The sequence below is a fragment of the Anolis sagrei genome, chromosome 2 (assembly GCF_037176765.1).
Source record: "Anolis sagrei isolate rAnoSag1 chromosome 2, rAnoSag1.mat, whole genome shotgun sequence".
In the NCBI taxonomy this organism is placed as follows: domain Eukaryota; kingdom Metazoa; phylum Chordata; class Lepidosauria; order Squamata; family Dactyloidae; genus Anolis; species Anolis sagrei.
Genome location: NC_090022.1, coordinates 50,200,410 through 50,220,812, shown reverse-complemented (window position 1 = coordinate 50,220,812; position 20,403 = coordinate 50,200,410). Strand labels below are relative to the sequence as shown.

At 39.8% G+C, this 20,403-nt stretch overlaps 1 protein-coding gene across 1 annotated transcript in view; it reads left to right on the top strand.

Moving 5' to 3' along the window:
• PLXND1 (plexin D1) overlaps window positions 1-20,403 on the top strand; it is a 223,417-nt gene that overhangs the window by 143,550 nt on the left and 59,464 nt on the right. Inside the window, exons 16-19 of the mRNA XM_060766263.2 lie at window positions 2,872-3,039; window positions 6,793-6,883; window positions 8,826-9,092; window positions 10,640-10,789. Of these exons, the coding sequence (XP_060622246.2) occupies window positions 2,872-3,039; window positions 6,793-6,883; window positions 8,826-9,092; window positions 10,640-10,789 (676 nt within the window). The remainder of the gene's footprint in view (window positions 1-2,871; window positions 3,040-6,792; window positions 6,884-8,825; window positions 9,093-10,639; window positions 10,790-20,403) is intronic.

Here is a 20,403-nt window from a genome sequence, read left to right as displayed (position 1 = left end):
ATTACATATTAAAATAGTACAACTCAGTACAATAAAACATCATCTTACATCACTACAGTTTCCTACGCCAAATCGTCAATCCAGTATGGTCATAATCATATTCATAGTCGCAGTTCATCATAATCCATCACAGGGAAGGTTCCAGGTTCAGTCTTTGAATGCCGCATTCCAGAGCCATGTTTTTAACGATTTCCTGAACGTCAGGAGGGAGGGGGCAGATCTAACCTCTAATGGGAGGGAGTTCCAAAGCCGGGGAGCCACCACCGAGAAGGCCCTGTCTCTCGTCCCCACCAACCGTGATTGTGAGGGTGGTGGGACCGAGAGCAGGGCCCCCCCCGGAAGATCTTAGTAGCCTTGATGGCTCATAGGGGAGAATCCGTTCGGACAGGTAAACTGGGCCAGAGCCGTTTAGGGCTTTATAGGTCAACACCAGCACTTTGAATTGTGCCCGGAAGCTGATCGGCAGCCAGTGGAGCTGGCATAACAGAGGGGTCGTGTGGTCTCTGTACCCTGCTCCTGTTAACAATCTGGCTGCCGCACGTTGGACTGATTGAAGCTTCCGGGCAGTCTTCAGAGGCAACCCCACGTAGAGAGCGTTGCAGTAGTCTAAACGGGATGTAACCAGAGCGTGGACTACCGTGGCCAAGTCAGACTTCCCAAGGTACGGGCGCAGCTGGCGCACAAGTTTTAATTGTGCAAAAGCTCCCCTGACCACCGCCGAGACCTGGGGTTCCAGGCTTAGCGATGAGTCCAGGGTCACTCCCAAGCTGCGAACCTGCGCCTTCAGGGGGAGTGTAACCCCGTCCAGCACAGGCTGTAACCCTATACCCTGTTCGGCCTTACGACTGACCAGGAGTACCTCTGTCTTGTCTGGATTTAGTTTCAATCTGTTGTCCCTCATCCAGTCCGTATAGGTGTTTAGAGTCACATTATTGTATAGGTGTTTAGAGTCACATTATTTTAATGTTTGGTAGCTCTCTGGGAGCTTGTTCTATTTTTAAAGCAATGGCTACTTTATCCAACTATTCCTGCAGCCAGTATTATAAGTCTTCATTTTAAAATCTTAATTTAAAAAGAACCATGTGTGTACATGGGTGAGAGAGAAAGATAGAGAGAAGGAATCAATGAATGTGTGTGTGTTGGTGTGCATCTTTGAATCAGAGTTTCGACTGTGTTGGAGGTTGTAAAATAAACAGAAAATTTACCACAGTTTCTGAACCAAAATATACTCTGCAGTATAATAATGTTTCACTCAGATTTTTGTAATGAGTAACAGTAACTTTACTTCAGTTCAAAAGGTCAAACAGAGCAACAATATATACAGCAGTTTCCGAATTCTTACAGAGAACAGAGGGAATAAACAGTCCTTTTAAACAGTCTTTAAAATATGCTTCATGCCTTAGAAATGATCAGGCTTCAGAAAGTTGGCAGCCGTTTCCTTCCCGGCTGCTTCCAGTCAGCGCTCTCTTCACTCTCCAAGGTGAAAGTGGCAGTTAAAACCATTTGTCTCTGCAGCAAGGCAGAGACAGTAGCTAATCAGAATTCTGGTTCCTGGCATGCTTAGCCAGTCAGCTGCCAACACATGCCTTTCCAGTGAACCCATTACATCACGATCCCTTTTTACAAATCCCCACAATCTGGGCTTCTCTATACACTTGTGAGTAGAAATCTTGGTGAGTTAGAAAAATGCTTCATTTTGTTATGTTCTGAATCTTCTACCAATCAATTTTATTAGATGATTCTCCATTTTTCTCTTATGTGGGAAGACAGTCATTACTACAAGCTGAGTATCCCTTACCAGGAGATTTGAAATCCAAAATGCCCAGAATCCAAAATTGACCATATAGGTGACTGAAATGGTGACACCTTTGCTTTATAACGGTTGAGTGTGTTTCATGCATAATGTAATTAAGCATATTGCATATAACATTACCTTCAGAGTATGTGTATAAGGTGTATATGAAGCATAAACAAATGTCGTGTTTAGATGCAGTTTCCATTTCCAAGATATTTCAGGTCCCTTCTACACTGTCCTATATCCCAGGATCTGGTCCCAGATTATCTGATTTAAACTGGATTATATGAGTCTCCACTGCCAGATAATCTGGGATTAGAAGATAGTATGGTATATGATCGTGGGACATAGGGGCAGTATGGAAGGGGCCTCGGTATGTATTTTAGCATCCCTCAGTATGTATTCTATCATCCCTTGCTTCCAGGAAATGGAGCTGGCTGTAGGATATTTTGAATAGGTTTTTACTGCCGAACAATTGCAGTCAGCTGCAGAGGTGGAAATACACATTCAAAGAAAAAATGGCTAATGTATCAATAACTCATGATATTCTAATTACTATGTGTTATGTACGAAATGGAAGGGATATGGGAGAAATGTGCAATACTTTTGTGAGTAACTGAATTCCAAAAAATCTGAAATCCAAAAAATGTCTGGCCCCAAGCATTTTGGAAAAGGGATTCGCAATCTGTACATAATCATCATCATCATGTTTCTTTATATACCACTCTGTCTCCCCTAGGAGACTCGGGGTGGTTTTCATGTAGACAGCGTACACAAAAACTTACAAAGTAAGCCAAAACATAGGCATAAAGTTATGAACACACAATGATCAGTCCCAAAAATAGTCATAGCGTTCATTTCCAGAGCCTATTTGAGAACTGACCGGAGTAGTAGATTGGGTGCATCTAATACTGTTTGTATTCTTTATGTACTGGTCACGCTTCTATAGTGCTATGCCATTTAAAAGTCTTTCAGTAGATAGAATGCAGCACAGTTACTTCTACGTACTAATAAAATCCAGACCCAAAGTTATACTTGCAGTGTACTCAAGAGCATAATATGTCTTTTCTTCTTAGCCGAACTGACACCACCATCACGTGCACCATGCCAAGTGTGGAATTTACTGCCACTGCAAGCGTCTGTGTCCAGTTTGAAAATAAGTCTTGCATTGGTGACAACAACAATTTCAACTATGAGAAAAATCCAAGTATAATGGATATCAACCCCAAAAAGAGTCAGATCAGGTAAGAGATGTAATTTTCTGGAAAGTGTTAGCAGCATCAAAAGAATTAGACTGATAGTAGCAATTACGGGAGAAGTAACAGTGTCGGGAGAGTACTGTGCTTTTATCCTCATTGTTACATTTTTAATCAAAGTTGTGAGCTATTTTGCATCTCATATTGAGAGAAAGGTAGAATGTATGTTTGTTAACATCAGTGGCAGATGATGGAGTAATGTTTTAATTTTAAAAAACTGCATATTGCTCTGAGGCTGGTATTCAAGTTACTGAGAAGAATAAAGCTGCTGAGAAAGACAGAACACTTGTTCATTGTAAAACCCGGTTCCAGCTAGCAGCACCAAAATCCAAACTGGTAATGGGGAAAAATGCTAATTTGATGGACTTCAAAGGAGATAGAAATTCAGGCCAAAGTTCAAGCAAGAATCATACTCTTCTTACCAGTTCTGGCTGCTGATGCAGTTTGCAATTTCTTATTCACAAGAGGAACCTGCAAGGCCAACACATTCATTCTTAAAACATGTTGCTTTTGATTTCATTTTCTTCTTGAAGCCCTTGGGGCTTCTGTTCCCCTTTAAAAAATTTCTCCGTGAAATCACTCCCTGCGTAGTACAGACTTGGAAGTATAGCAGTGTAATGTGAACAAAGAAGTTTGAGAAATCAGCTTGTGCCCTTCAAGCTGCATAAATAGGAGTATAGTGTCTAGATCCAGGGAAGTCATGCTACCCCTCTATTCTGCCTTGGTCAGACCACACCTGGAATACTGTGTCCAATTCTGGGCACCACAATTGAATGGAAATATTGAAAAGCTGGAATATATCCAGAGAAGGGTGACTAAAATGATCAAGAGTCTGGAGAACAAGCCCTATGAGGAGCGGCTTAAAGAGGTGGGCACATTTAGCCAGCAGAAGAGAAGGTTGAGAGGAAACAATGAGGGCCATGTATAAGTATGTGAAGGGAAGGAGGGAGAAGGGATGAGGATTGTTTTCTGCTGCCCTGGAGACTAGGACGCGGAACAATGGCTTCAAACTACAGCAAAGGAAATTCCACCTGAACTTCCTGACTGTGAGAGCTGTTCAGCAGTGGAACTCTCTGCCCTGAAGTGTGGTGGAGGCTCCTTCTTTGGAGGCTTTTAAAGAGAGGCTGGATGGCCATCTGTTGAGGATGCTACTTTCCTTCTTGGCAGGGAGTTGGACTGGATGGCCCACAAGGTCACTTCCAACTCGATGATTCTATAAGCTGTAGCAGTTCAGAAAGTATATTGTGCCACAAAAGCTAGATGCTCAGTTCTTATTCAAATGTTTAGTGACATTGTGAATGAAGATCCCAAAATCAGAAGGAAATTGAAATTTGTTGGGAAATACTTTACAAAAAAAAACCCCATAGCATTGTACACAGTTTCCAGTGTTTGATGTGAAGTCCGGTGTCATGACTATGAGGAAGGACAGAATTGGGTCAAAATGCATTAAGCAGGGGGAAAACAAGCGTGTGCTTGAAATCAGGACTATCCTATACTGTGATGTGTAAATAGCATTATTAGTGTAGAACAATGAAGCTTAGTAATTTATACTGCAGATTTTCACATGAGTTTCCTCCTATTGTGTTGCTGTGGTTTTGTTTCTCAAATGGATAATTATTGGATCTCTCATGATTTTTCTACAATGATCAACTGCCATTGAGAATGAATTTTTTTCAAGGAAGTTTCATACCCCAGGCTGTTTCACAGATGTGGGATGAGCTACAGAAAGCCTATGAATATGCATGAGTATGAATAACTGCAGCATGCTGAGGTGTTAGAGAGGCCTTAAAAGACTTGTGAAGGCCGTGCTTGTAAGAGCCTGCACATGAACACGGTAGTTTCGAGTGTCTTTTGGAGACAAGGTGGATAAATCACTATCTTCCTGAATTCCCTGATGTGACACCTGATGTTGCAATATAATTAAAGCAAGTAGAACATGAAATGGTTGAAGTAATGAAAGGCCACATGCAGGGGAAAGTCTGGATGTAGTTCTGGTAACCAATGGAGACAAGCCGTTCCTCTTTCCTTCTCTCGGCACTGGTGACATGTGCTAGAGCCATCTCATTATTTTCTTTAATTGATTTCACATTGATGGCGACACATTTAGCATTCCTCGGGCAGCTTGTCCAAGAAAAAAATCCAAATATTTTACTTTTTAATAACGTGTATTGAAAGATATAGGATTTGTGTTGTTGCAAATGCTTATCCTTGGTTTGCACCACAAGTTAGAAAATGCATGTACACTGTGTATATTTAACTTGAGTTGTCCAAATAGTTTTTTTCTGCTTGTTCCCCAACTAAATTGCACTTTTAAAGTCTTTTTGTCCAAGCTAAGGAAATTGAGCTGTCATTTTAGGTCAAAACTACACAGAGACAGATGGTCCCTGGGCTAGCCCACATTTTCTCATCTTTTCAACACTCCCACCCAACAAGCTATCGTTCAAGTAACAAACAGTTTTTGAAAAGTACATGTAATTAATTTCATTTAGTGTTTGCCATAGAGGGCAAAATATGGGAAGAGATGAGCAGTGACAACTTACTGACATCCCATCAATCTTTATTTTGCCCACCCGCTACTCCCAGTTACACAATATCAGGGGGATGCAGTCTGCTGACATCCCAATCTCTCACTAAAACAAGTAGTTTGAACTTTAGACCGTAGCTTTCATAATATGACAGAAGGCTCCCAGGTCTTCTTCCTGCAGCTGTTAGGGAAGCACAAGGTCCTCTCTGCCTGTTCTTTCTTCAGAAACTTCCCTTTTGTGCAGACTTGGGTTGGACCAGCTGCCGAAAGCTTCTTTTCCATCAGTGTGGTATGCTTACTGAGCATGTTCACGCCGAGTTCAAGGCTCCAAGCTGTCTTGCTTGGTTTCCTAGTGACCATATATCTTCAAAACAGTTCTGAACCCTTGTGCCCCTCGGAGTTTGTCGAGTTTTCATCTGGGAATACTACAACAAATGCCACAAATGTTTTGTGGGACAAATTAAGGAAGCTTCCGAGCCTATAAGTCAGTTTTTAAGAATACAAAAGACTGTTTGTGTGTCTCTTTATCAAAGCTATAGCTCGAAGGCTATGAAACCTAAATACTTTAAACTTGACTTGTATACCAAAGGGCATGTACCCTGAGGTTGTTTGGTTTGAAAACTAATTAATGTAAATGTTTTGCTCTGTTTGTAGCTTATGATGCCATTTTTAGTCACCAGGTTCCCTAAACAATGCATGGATTTGCAGTTAATACAATTTGAATCTTCAGAGGAGGACCCTAAGGAACAGAATTGCAGGCTGCCCCCTTCCTTGTATTGTGGGGCAGCCTTTTCAAGGGAAAAGAGTGTTGATCCCTCACTCCCTCAGGAAGCCGTAGATGTGAACCATCAGTAAAGAAATGTTGCCTGTGGCTTTGCTCAGACAAAGAAAGTATAGTACAGCCACATAACAGCTATACAACTATGCCTCTGGATTTTACTGTATTTCATCAAGCATGGAGCTGCCTGTGTTTGGCTGAACACATTCACTAGATAGAGAGCATTTTTCCTGCTCTCTATCTTAGGAGCTATCTTACACTTTCAGGAATATGTTTGTACTTTCATTAAAATATTATTTTAATTGATCAATCACGGAAAGTCTTTGTGTTGCTAATGGTACTGGATTAAATAAGACAACATGCTTCTTTCTAAATTTAAGTGTGAGATATATGCTCTGCTTTTTATCTGATCACTTTCCTATTTCTTGTCATTTAAAAGTGGAGGCAGAATCATCACTGTGGAAGGAAATGGATTTTTGATGGCTCAGAATGTGTCTATGGTTGTTCACACAATTGGTAAAGAACCAACGGTAAGTCTTCATCAATGTGGCACGAAAAAGGGAAATTTGCAGTAGATTTGTAAACAATATGGAAGATCAAACAAAGGGTGTCATTTTTAAATCAGGGGTAGAAGTATTCATATGTCCCTGCAAAATCCTGGAGGCCCAATCCCTCATTTTCAATTCTAGGCATGCAAAAAAAAAATTCCCTAAAATGTGTCCTGCAAAACCTCCCTAAAGTCTTTAGACAGACAGTTATTTTCTGTTTAGAAAAAAAGTTTTTTATTTCATGTCAAAAGCATTGCATAAATTAGTATAAAACTGATAAAATACAGGGAGCGTACAGCAACTACTTAATTTTAGACCAAAAATGGACAACAGTGACCACATTGTCTGTAGCTTTAAACCAGGGGTTCTCAAACTTTTTAAACAGAGGGCCAATGACAGTCCCTCAAACTGTTGGAGGTCCAGATTATAGTTTATAAAGTATGAATGAATTATAAAGCATGAATGAATTCCTATGCACACTGCACATATCTTATTTTTAGTGCAAAAAAACACTTAAAAACAATGCAATAATTAAAATGAAGAACAATTTTAACAAAGACTCTATAAACCTATTAGTATTTCAATGGGAAGTGTGGGCCTGCTTTTGGCTGATGAGATAGGATTATTGTTGTGGTCTTGTGTGCTTTCAAGTCATTTCAGACTTAGGTTGACTCTGAGTGAGGGCCGGGTAAATGACCTTGGAGGGCTGTATCTGGCCCTCGGGCCTTAGTTTGAGGACCTCTGCTTTAAACAATTCTTCCCCTGTGCATGAGGCCCACTGTACAAAAGTGCCCACTGGCCTAAAAGAAACTGAAAACCTGGAAATTAGGGAAAAAATAGTGAATTGGCACTATAGAAACTTTGAGGGGTGTGTGTGTTCTCTTTTAGTTCTTATTCTTGCATTTTAATTGTTTTATACTGTAGCAATTTTGTTGTGTTTGAACATGACAGTTTGGTTTTTAAAAGTTTATACCATTAGTTTTTCATTCGCACCTTGTTTTAACCTTGATTCAAGCTACCCTGAATCTCATTTACTTTCTTGTTAAACAAAACAGCACAAGTTGATCCAAAGCATGCCAGAGTTGTCCCAGCAATATCTTGGGGAGATTGTGAGTTATTTTGAAATATGTTTAAAACTAGAGGTGAATTGGGCAGCTGGGGAGCCCAGAAAACACCACAAGGCCTATTGACTTTACTTTCTCTGGTCCCGATCTTAAACCATCCCAGCTTTTAAAAATTCTTTTTGAAACTTTATCTCTTGAATTTTGATTTTTCAGTTTTAAAAATGTCTCCTTCTGAGTATTTTAATGATTAGAGGTTTTTTTAACATTTGCTTAAAAAAATTTGTTAGTGGTGATGGTCCAAAGGAGGGAATGAAGGTTTGCAATGATCCAGGGTTCACTAATGGTTAGCTATTCTCTCTTATATAACATTATCAGCTGAAACTTTTTTTAATGGATTTTGTTTTCAACTGATGCAAGTACAGGTTGAATATCCCTTATCTGTAATGCATTGAGATCAGAAATATTTTGGATTTCAGATTTCTTCAGATTTTGGAATGCCTGTGTTTTTGCATATCCTTATATAATGAGTTCCGTAAAGATAGGATCCAAATGTAAATACAAGATGTGTTTGTGTTTCATATACAGTACATAGCCTGGAAGTAATTTTATCCAATATTTTTTAACAATTTTGTGCATGAAACAAAGTTTGTGCAATTGAACCATCAGAAGGCAAAGGTGGCACTATCATAACCACATATGTGAGCAGTTTTGGATTTTTGAGCATTTTGGATCTCAGAATTCCTCATAAGGGATGCTCAGTCTGTGCTGTAATTGCTGCTGCTTTCCTACAGCTTTTGTGTATGTGTTAATATGGATCAAGTTTTTCAGCCCTTGATGTGCATGCTTTCTCCTGCTTTCAGAACTGTAAGGTTCACTCCGACACTGTGATTACCTGCCCCTCTCCAGCTGCCTCCAACCTCACTGGGAGCAAGCCAGCTTCAGTGGACTTCTACATCAATGGGCGCTTGTATACTGACGACCACCATTTCCCATTTGACCATTACGAGGAGCCTGTGCACATTAGCAAGTTCCACTTGGAGTACTACCCAGACCCCCAGTTCTTCACAGCCAAGAAGGAGAAGTGGATCAAACATCACCCTGGAGAGCCCTTGACTCTAGTCATACATGTAAGATCATAACACATGAAGTACACTGAGATTTCCCATAGGATCATTTTATTCAGAAGTTTCCTATGGGCGGTGAGATCATGTTAGTATGTGTGTTAAGATCAAAATGGTGATATTTAATAAGTCATGGTGAGAATATTTTTTAAAAACCTAGTCATAGTGGCTTTCCCTAGATTTAAACATACACACACTGTCATTCTTAAGTACTCAAATGATGATGAAGTGAGGATAATGTTTCTCTATAACTTTTAGATTGTGCTTTTCCTGCATGGCATGGGGTTGGACTAGATGGCCCATGTGGTCTCTTCCAGTTCTATTATTCTATGATTCTATAGCGGTCATCGACTGTTAGGAGTGGTGGGAGTTGAAGTCCAAAACACCTGGAGGACCAAAGTTTGCCCATGCCTGCTCTATAGCTTCATGTTTGATACACAACTTTCATGTCTACCTGAAAGATGCGCAAGTTGTTGTTATGCGTTTGTTGCACATTTTCTAATCAGGGAAGAAAGAAAAGGAATATGGGGCAACTGGTACTTTTTTGCTTTTTGCACCTTTAGATCATATCCACAATCATTTAAACTCCTTGGTTCTTCTTTTTGTCTTTGGAGCAGGGAGATTAGTTTTCAGAAGTGAGGCAGAGTGAGGCAATATATATTTATGGCCATCTCTGAGGGAGGGTTCATGAGAAAGTGGTCTGCAAAGGACTTCCTAACCTTTCAACCAGTTCAGAGAAGTATCGTCCCCTAGATCCAGATATGGATATGAAGTGGAGCACATCACTCATATTTCAGTAAAGACACAGAAAATCTAGACATAGGAAGTCTGGGAAGTATCTATACCTTCATCAACAACTCCTCCCAATAATTTTGAAAAACCCAGGAATAGTAATAAAAGATAGTAAAACGAGAAAAATTGAAAGAGGAAAGGAGACTAAAGAACCATTTTTAATCAGAAATCTGTGTGTTGTTCTGTCAGTTCTTGTTAAATAATTGAGGAAATGTAGTCAAATAGAACTGAATGGTTTGGCAAAGGAACAATGCTCATTGAATGGCTTTATGTGCTGCAGAATGCCCTCATGAGTACCATGAACTTCAAAAGCATTGTCTGGGGCATTCATCAGCAGGCAATCCAAACGCCATCTACCCTCTTTCCCAATCGTTTCTATAAAGGATTATGATTATTTTTAATTGAGGTATAAAATGAGAAGATCAAAGGCATTGTCCCCAGGCCTTTAAGGCTTTTTGACTCTGGTTCTTCCATTCTGAGAATTGGGAAAGAATTGGAAAATGTTCTTTTTTTCACTGTGTTTCAAGCCACTTCAAAATATGAAAGCAAGGAATGAGAACAGTGTGGTGTATTTCCCTTTGTGCCTTACAAAAGTACAGCATGCTCGGCAAAAGCTTTGGAAGGAATAAAAAAATAGCAAAATGTTAGGAATTGCATTTTAACGAGACTTTCACAAAGTGGCAAATGTAAGGAAAGATGATTTATTTGATGTCAATCATTTTAAATTTTATTATTATCTCTTGGTTTGTTTCCATAATTAGAAAGAACCGGACAACCTTGGCCTGGAAAGCAATGAATATGAGGTTAAAATTGGTCTGATTTCCTGTGAGATCCAGATAGTTTCAGACAAAGTCATTCATTGCTCAGTCAATGAATCTCTGAGCACCTCAGAAAGACAGCTTCCTGTGACGGTAAGTGGGAGTAGATGAAAGTATTTACCCGCTTATATTGAATCTGCCTTATAGCTTAAGTGCACTCTTGTGGGACCAGGAAATTTGGCTTCCCAACTCAGTGTCCAAGAAATTAAAGCAATCCTCATGTTTTATTTTAAATCCTGGCCCCAATTTTAAATTGGCTCAGAAGCAAATTGGAAGCCAGTGCAGCTCTTGCATCATACAGCATGCTGGACACCATCTGATGGCTACATAGTATGCCATCCTGCAGCTTTTAACTTGGTTGCCATTGTATGATTTCTATTTCTTTCTGTTTAGTCTTTCTATTTGGCATTTTGGTGTGGTCACTTTTTTGTTCAAAGTCAGATAAATTCTGTTTCAGTAGCTTGAACTGGCGTTATTGGTATGCCATCTGTTCCTGCTAATTTATTTCCTCCTTGTAAATGGAGAGCAGTTTCTATTTTGTTTTATGAAAAAGTAAGTTGCTCATCTGAAGGAATCCATCTACCTTTCATCTCTTCTGTATAGGTTTTCATCATATCACATCCCTGCTCTCCCCATTTTACCCTCATAATATAATATGTTATCTTTTTGATCATTTAATACCTTTACTCTTGGTTTAAAGTTCCCTTTCATTTCATGAAAGGTGTGGAAAAGATATTTTACTTTTGTTGTTTTCATGTTTCTTTGCACTGTTTATTATCATAGTTCTCTTTTTTTCCTGTGTACAAGTCTCAAAAGAGTGCATTCGGTATTTTGATTTTATTTCTTTGACTTTTGACTTTTCCCAACAAATACTTAAAACATAATAAGGGCTAAGAGATTGGACATGCTTTTAATATGCGCCAGAGTTTCAAAGAAACGGGGCACCAGGAATTGATGTACCTATCAGACCATTGTATTAATCTCTCATGCAAGCAAAGTGATGCTTCAGATTTTATAACAACGATTTCAAACATATATGGCTCAAATAATGGGAAATGCTCAAGCTGGATTTAGAAAAGGAAAAATGGAAGGATTAATATTGCAAACATTCATGGACTAAGAAAGCATATAAAAAAATCATTAGAAAACCAGCCTGTATTGTATAGATTATAGCAAAGCTTTTGACTGTATAGATCATGGAAACCTATGAGATGTTCTGAAAGTAAAAAATGGATGGACTAACACTTCAGTTATCCTGATATATAATCTGTATTCTAGACAAGTGCCTGGACAAAATAGGGAGACACAGAGTGGTTTCCAGTTCCAGGATGTCAAAGAAGGGTGATTTTATTGCCTTGCCTAATTTATAATATATCATATGGAAGGACAGATTAGGCATGGAAGAAATAGGCTTGAAAATTGGTGAAAGCAATAGTGGTGAAATGGATGTGAAAAATGGGCAATGAAGGAAGCTAGCAAGGAAAAATATCATTTCAAACTAAATAGGAGGATTTTTAAAAATCACATGAACTGCCAAAAAGACTAAGGAGTATGAGTGCAAACTATATCTCAGCTCTCTATAGAAGCCAGAATGTCTAAATTGGTTGTCTTATATTTTGGACACAACGTGAGGAGGAAAAGCACTCACTGAAAAAGACAATGCTGCAAAGACATGTTGAAGGCATAATTGAGTAGGATTGTCTCTATAAGGGAGCTATCGCCCCGAGATTGCAAAACCCATACTGAGCTGTTAAAACCAGGATATGATTTATAAATCAAAGCTACCTTGTTGTTGAGTGCCTTCAAGTAGTTTTCAAGGTATGAAGACCTTACAGCAATCCTATTACAGGGGGTTTCTTGGCAAGATTAGGTCAGACCGGAGGACTGTAAGTTGCCCAAGATCGTCCATGTTGGGTCTCCACGACCAGGTGAGGATTCGAACACTTTTCTCCAGAGTCAAAGTCCAATGCTCAAACTACTATAGCACAATAATAATAACTTTATTTATATTCATATCTCTCCCTGCAGGACTCAGACAATAGCCCTCATCATCAACAACAACCACCACCACCATCTAATGTTTTGATTTTGTTTTGTTTTATGTGCGCATGTTGCTTTCTAAACATAAATAGATTGGTACGGGTGAATGCAAGTACAAGCAAAGGTTTGACTTTGCTGCATAGTATATCCTTTGCCTCCTCTCCCAAAAAAATATACAACAGCAGTTCCTTTTTATGGGGAAATCAAAGGTGTGAGTTTGGGGCAATTCCTAATGTAATAGTTAACTTTGTAATGTTCTCATCTGGACCACCGATCTGTGCCTTAAGCTGAAACCCATTTATTTCACCTTGGGTTCTCTTTCTTTCTCACTCTGAAATGTTATGCTAAAGTGTGACAGGATTTTGGCAAGAAACAGAGAGACTGTAGTGAGAGGAAGAGGGAAATTTAAGAAAGTCAGAAATTGCCCTGCAGCCAACAAGTAACTAAAACTCATTAATGATTGCCTAGTGGGATCATGTCCAATTAAAAAGTAACGAATTCTGCTGAGGATCAATAAATGAAATAAATATGAAGTTGGATATAGGATAAGGCCTGTTCCCAGGTGGCAGAGTAACAGTGCAGAATTGCAGGTGCTGCCTGTCATGAAATCCTTTCCTTTAAAATCCTTTGTCTTCTTCTACACTTGTATAATCAGTATGGTAATTTTCACAAGTTTAATGTGAGCTGGCATCCTTGCTGCCACTCTCAGTGGGGGAGCTGGGGGCTATGTGAATGTGAGAGCCTATATTACAATCAAGCAAGATATACTGGAGATACACACAAATTTTAGCCATTTCTACATTGAGGAAATCAGTTCCCGGGGCTGGCTTCCCATGGTCAGTGTCTATGTGACACTAAATGGGTCACTGAGAACTTTGGCAGATTATAACATTTCTTTAATGCATTTGAAATAAAAAATTATTTAAATGCCTCCTTCCATTTTCATCAAGGCCACAGTGTGTAGAGAGGGCAGGTTTAATTAACAGTGACCCTGGTTAAAATCACTTTGTGGGTATGATGCTTTTTTAGAAAGCCCTCATTTGTGCCAGATTTTCTAGCCTGATAGTCAGAGGGGGACAAATTTTCATTGGGATTATGGCTGATGAATGAATATTTAAATTTTGCCTTCTCACATGCTTCTATGCTAATGAAAATTGGGGAGGGGGTAATTCCCACAAGCTGTGGTCCTTATGAAAATAGTTGATGCAAACATTTAAAATATGATAAAAGTCACAGGTACCGTGTTTCCCCAAAAAATAAGACACTGTCTTATATTTATTTTTTTCTCAATAAGACACACTATGGCTCATTTTCAGGGGATGTCTTATATTTATTAAGTTTAGTACAACAATCTGCATTTTTGGGATGATCTCTCTGAACTCAGTAGCAGACTGCTTGCTGAAGCTTTTCCTCTATGCCCTGGTATTTGGAACCCTCGGAGTGTTGCTGGTTGGTGCTGAGAGAGAGAGACCCACCGTGTGCCTTTGACTAGGCAGTTGACCAGAGAACTGGCCCGATCTTGCCAAAGCTCCTGAACTTTAGTTTGGACCTCTTTCCTGTAATCCCGACACTTAAATGGCTGAGGATTTGAATGCAATATTCCTGCTTCTTGGCAGGGGGTTGGACTGGATGGCCCATGAGGTCTCTTCCAAATCTTTGATTCTATGATTCTATGATTCTAGGACATTATCCTCCCAGCCCAGCCTTATTGAATCTTGCACTTTCCCTCGGCTCTATTTAGGAACCACTCCACAAACTCTGAGCCCAACGAACTCAGCATCTATTATCGTTCAGCCATTATGTTGTTTTTATGATGTTTGTTTTGGGCTCGCAATATGTTTTTACCTGATGCGTTGTTTTTTATTTGATTTTATTGTGCTTGTTTTAATCTGTATTTTTTTGTCCCTTTATAAGCCACCCCGAGTGCCTTTGGGGAGATGGAGGCGGGGTATAAAAATAAAGTTACTTACTTACAGTGCTGAGTAAAAGGGCAGCCACAGTTTTACTTCTTCCCCCTGAGGACACACAATACCTAAAGCAGAGTATCCTGCTCCCCACTTTCACTTTCTATGTCCCCTTCTATGCCTCATCTTGCAGCACTCACAGAATGACTGGGACCTGATGGGGGAGCCAACGTTGTACAATGCATAGCCATTTCTGTCCCTATGGCTTATTTTGGGGGTATGGCTTATATTGCTCAAATGCTTAGAAATCCTACTATGGCTTATTTTATGGGTATGTCCGCCTCGAGTCGCCTAAACCGTCTTGAGTCACCTTCAGGCTGAGAAAGGCAGTATATAAATATGGTAAATAAATAAATATAACCTATTTTTGGGGAAACAGGGCAGTATCATGTATAAGTTGACAGTCTCAGTGTTACTATCCTTTTCCTTCATCACTTTGCTGGAAGTGGTTGAAGCTCCCCAAAAGGCAGGATCCAAATTTTGCTCTCTTGCATTGGGAGGTTTTGGTCCTCTGTGTAAGTTTTCTTCAGTTTAATGTTTTGCATCTGTGATTTTATGAGTCTTTATTCCTGGGTAGGTTTTTCCCCCAGACTGCTCTACTCATTCTATGCCCTTCTCTTTTGTTTCTTTTTATTATTATTTTTATACAATTTTAGATAGTTTAGGATTGAGTTTAAACATGTTCACACTTTGAGACAGGTGGAAATATTAGGCCTGACGACCTGTAGTTTTCTTTCCTTTCTTTCCCCCTAAATTACAGTTGTTCCTTTTTCCAGTAAATGTGTTAATATTAAATTGGCAGCCAGACATGGCTTTCACTGCAAGGGAAGAGAGCCTATTGGGACTTAAAAAGCCTGTGGCCAAATCTTCCCCAGAAACAAAGCAATCCACAAATGTGGGATGGAAATTTCAGGAGAAACCAGGACTTCATCTGCGAGAAGGGTGTTATTTTGAGTCTTTATATGTAGAATTCCACTGCGAATGAAAACAAACACAGACAGAAATAGAAAGAGTCTGAATTTCCTGATCCATTGTTGCAGTGACCTATAAAATAACAAAATTCCATTTTAATAGGAAATTTAAAATGAAAGGAGTAGTACTTCTAAAACAGGAAACTGAATTTGTGATTGCTTTTGAAAGGCAATAGAAGTAATATGTTATATCTAATATCATGTGAATTGCTTTGACTTGAAAAAAGCATATTATTATTTATATTTAGTAATTTAACAGTCTGTCTATCACCAGGGTAGATGTTTCATGCCAGGTATATATTGACCTCCTTGATTTATTTATTTATTGTGACAGAAGCAAATTGAGGGTACAGTTTTAATGTATTTTAAAACACAAACAAAGTTAAAAACTTGGTATTATACTAAATGTCCTTTGACCAGCAGCTGGCCACTTGGAGTGCCTCTGGTGTCACTGTAAGAAGATCCTCCATTGTGAATGTGGCAGGGTTCAGGTTGCGTTGTAATAGGAGTTTTGTGTGTGTGTGTGTGTGTGTGCGTGTGCGTGTGCGTGTGTGTGTGTGTGTGTCAGGAGCGACTTGAGAAACTGCAAGTCACTTCTGGTGTAAGAAAATTGCCCATCTGCAAGGATGTTGGCCAGGAGATGCCTGGATGTTTGATGTTTTACCATCCTTGTGGGAGGCTTCTCTCATGTCCCCACATGGAAAGGTGGAGCTGACAAAGGGAGCTCAATCCACTCTCCTCGGATTCTAACCACTGCCAGTCTTGCCGGCAAAAGGGTTTAACCCTTTGCACCACCGTGGGGTCCTAATAATAGGTGGTCTGTGGTTTGCTCTTCTCCATCTTGATAAACATAGGGGATTAGTAGCATATTTAGCAGTTCATGAGAGAGAAATGGGGAGAGGATGACATATGACCCAGCAGCTATATATGCTGTAGACTGAGAATGCATTTCATTTCCAGGAAGACATATGTTTGCAGGTACTAATCCGTAAAGGAAGATATAAAGCCCAGTTTAACAGGAAAGATGCTTCTGAATTAAGTACTTTCCTGGCTGTGAGGCCAAGGCTGAATTGTATTACTTTATTCAAGAGCTCTTCTGCCAAAACTATTAACCTTACTCATTCAAGCTGCGTGATGACCTTTCTCAATCCCATTCTTTCTGCTTCTTTCTGGTACTGGTACCTTAAAAGGTCTTTGTGAGTTTGCTTGGCCCATTTCTTTGTTCTTGTTTTCCCAACTAATCCCTGTTTATTATTTTCTGGTACTGGTACCTTTTCTAATTCTATCACCCACAATCACCCAAAGAGCTCCCTGTTCTGTTAAATAATTCATTCTTCCTTCCTAGTTTACCTCTGTGTTTGGAACTCCTTCATCAAACAAAGTCATAATCAGATTCTTCTGGACCGTGATATTCAAGCATTGCTTGAATATCAAGCAAAAAGTGGGTGTTAGAAAGAATATCATATGAACATTGACTGGCACAACCTGGGGATCACAACCAGTCACAGTGAAGACATCTCCCCTTGTGCTTTGCTATTTTGCTGCTGAGTATGCATGCCCAGTATGGAATACATCTCGCCACGCTAAAACAGTGGATGTGGCTCTTAATGAGACATGCCACATTATCACAGGATGTCCAACACCGCTGTAGAAATTATATTGTTTAGCCAGCATTGCACCATTGCACCATCGGGAATCAGCAGCCTGTAATGAAAGGACCAAGGCATTGACATCTCTGGCCCACCCTCTGTCCGGATATCAGCCAGCAAGCCAATGCCTTAAATCAAGAACTCGCTTCCTAAGATCCACAAAGATACTCACAGGAACGCCCCAGCAAGTGAGAGTCCAAAAATGGCAGGGTAAAACTTGGAACCTCAGTCAGTGGCTGATACCAGTTGAGAGACTCCCTCCTGGGCAAACAGAAGACTGGGTGACTTGGAAGGCACTGGACAGACTGTGCTCTGGCACCACGAGATGCAGAGACAATCTTAAGAAATGGAGCTATAATGTGGAATCCATGGCATGCAAGTGTGGAAAAGAGCAAACCATAGACCACCTACTACAATGCAGCCTAAGCCCTGCCACATTCACAATGGAGAACCTTCTTATAGCAAGTCCAGAGGCACTCCCAAGTGGTCAGCTACTGGTCAACGGACATTTAGTATAATGCCAAGTTTTTAAACTTAGGTTGTTGTAGGTTTTTTCGGGCTATATGGCCATGGTCTAGAGGCATTCTCTCCTGACGTTTCGCCTGCATCTATGGCAAGCATCCTCAGAGGTAGGGGGACGAGGAGCAGGGCCTTCTCAGTGGTGGCCCCCCACCTGTGGAACTCACTCCCGGGGGAAATTAGGGCATCAACATCCCTCCTCTCCTTCAGGAGAAAGGTAAAGACGTGGTTGTGGGACCAGGCCTTTTGGCAATCTGATATTTAGACATAGCAACCAGATGGATAGGACTGTATGGACTGACAATTGTGGAATTGGAATTTGACTATGAGATTGTGAAACGCTGACCGTCAATGAGGTTTGTATTGGTTTTATTGGTTTTATGGTTGTTTTTCCCTATAATAATTACTGTTCGGTTAATTGTGTTATTGCCAGAATTGTTGTTTTGTTAACTGATGTTATTGTTTTTGTTGTTATGTGATGCGGGCATCGAATTGTGCCTTGCTTTTGTAAGCCGCCCTGAGTCCCCTCCGGGGTGAGAAGGGCGGGGTAGAAGCAACCGAAATAAATGACATGATAAATAAATAAATAGGCTTCTGACACAATAAATAAATCAGATTCTGTGTAACATTCTTATTAATTGCCCAAATTGATCCCTGAAAGTCAAACTACTTGCTACTTAATATATGCTTAATTCACATTGCTTTCCTTGGGTGACATGAGGAATGCTTCCATGCATGGCTTAAGTAAAGAACAGAACTGAAACACCTGAAAAGGGGACATAATCCTTTCCTTTCTCATTTGTTTTCACACCCAAAGTCCCATTGCTGCTTCTCCTGAAGGTGTTCTTTTTCCCATTGCTGCTTCTCCTGAAGGTGTTCTTTTATTCATCTTCATGGACAAAATTCGTTTGAGGGGTATTTGGGGCAGCAAAAGCAAGATTATACGGCAGGGAGGAAAGGCTTACATCTCCCTGTTCACCACAGTCCTGATCCAGATTGGGAGCTTAAGCAGCAGCCTTTTCTCCAAGAAGGGTCCAGTATGGCTTCTTTTTATTGAATTCTTTTTGTTGCCTCCATTACTATCAAGATTTAGATTGTAAGCTTCTTGGGAGAGGGTTTTTTATTAATGTTATCCGTTCACATACATTAATAGTGACAATGATGAGACCAGCTTGAAAAGGTTTGCATTTAACTATGTAGAACAAATAGTACAGAATCTTTAAATATAAAAACTGAGGCTTTTGCAGCTCACAGTAATGTCAGTTCAGGGCAACTTGGCAAGAACGTAAAAAAATCAAGCATGAAAATGGAGACTCTGCATTGCAATTTTCTTAGACAAAGCATATGAAAACCCCAAGGTATTGCTTCTGCTGGCTGCTGCATTCCCACCATTATTATATGTTGAAATACTCTGCCAAAGCCTATAAAGAGCTTATTGAATATATTAGTATGTTTTTTTCTTATCTAATGAAGGACAAAAGCCTCATTTTATTTATATAGGGTACTGTACAGATCTTCTGTTCCCAGTCAAAAGTTTGGAAAACTGGCACATATGGATTCTGTATTCAACTGAGAAGGAAAGTTTAAAAACTAATCACTTGATAGACTTTTCTCTTGATAGATTTGTAAGGATTATCATGTCATAACCCAACATTTTAAAGGAGCAAAATCAACCAGTTCATAATACTATTTTGAAAAAGGAAAAATTCTATCCAGGAAACTTTTCAATGAAAAGTATTATTAAATTAATATTGTATTTATAATTATAAACACTGCACCCAGCATCTCAGGGTGTATATACACTGTAAAAGTAATGCAGTTTGACAACACTGCTGTGGCTCAACATTATGAAATCATGGACATTGTGGTTTTACAAGGTCTTTAGCCTTCTCTTCCAATGACTTATGGTACCTCACCAAACTACAAGTCCTATGATTCCATAGCATTAAGCCATGGCAGTTAAAGTGGTATGGAACTGCATTATTTGTACAGTGTAGATGCACTCTGTACTTCTACACTGAGCTGCTGAACTTGCTAATCAAAAGGTCGGCGGTTTGAATCCAGGGAGCAAAGTGTTAGCCCCAGCTTTTGCCAACCTAGCAGTTCGAAAACATGCAAATATGAGTAGATCAATAGGTACCGCTTCTGCGGGAAGGTAATGGCACTCCATGCAGTCATGCTGGCCACATGATCTTGGAGGTGCCTACGGACAACGCTGGCTCTGGCTTAGAAATGGAGATTACCACCCCCCCCCCAAAGTTATATGCACCCCAAGATAGGGATAGGAGCCACACTGTTTTTAAATGGTATTGAATGACACTATACAATGTAAGACTGTTTAAATCCCCATTCCTTTCTCTGTTGTTTGCTGTATATCATTTAGGGAATTTCTGCCAGATCCTGGTAGTTTTTACCTGGAGCCTGCAATTACCTATGCACAGAGTTTGACAAAATTGAATTTGCATTGATCCCTTGTTCATAAAAAAGCGGTTCAGATTTTTCCATCCAAGTCGTTCTCTTTGGGGAAGTGAAACACAAGTTTGCAGAAGTGAGATTGCTCCATA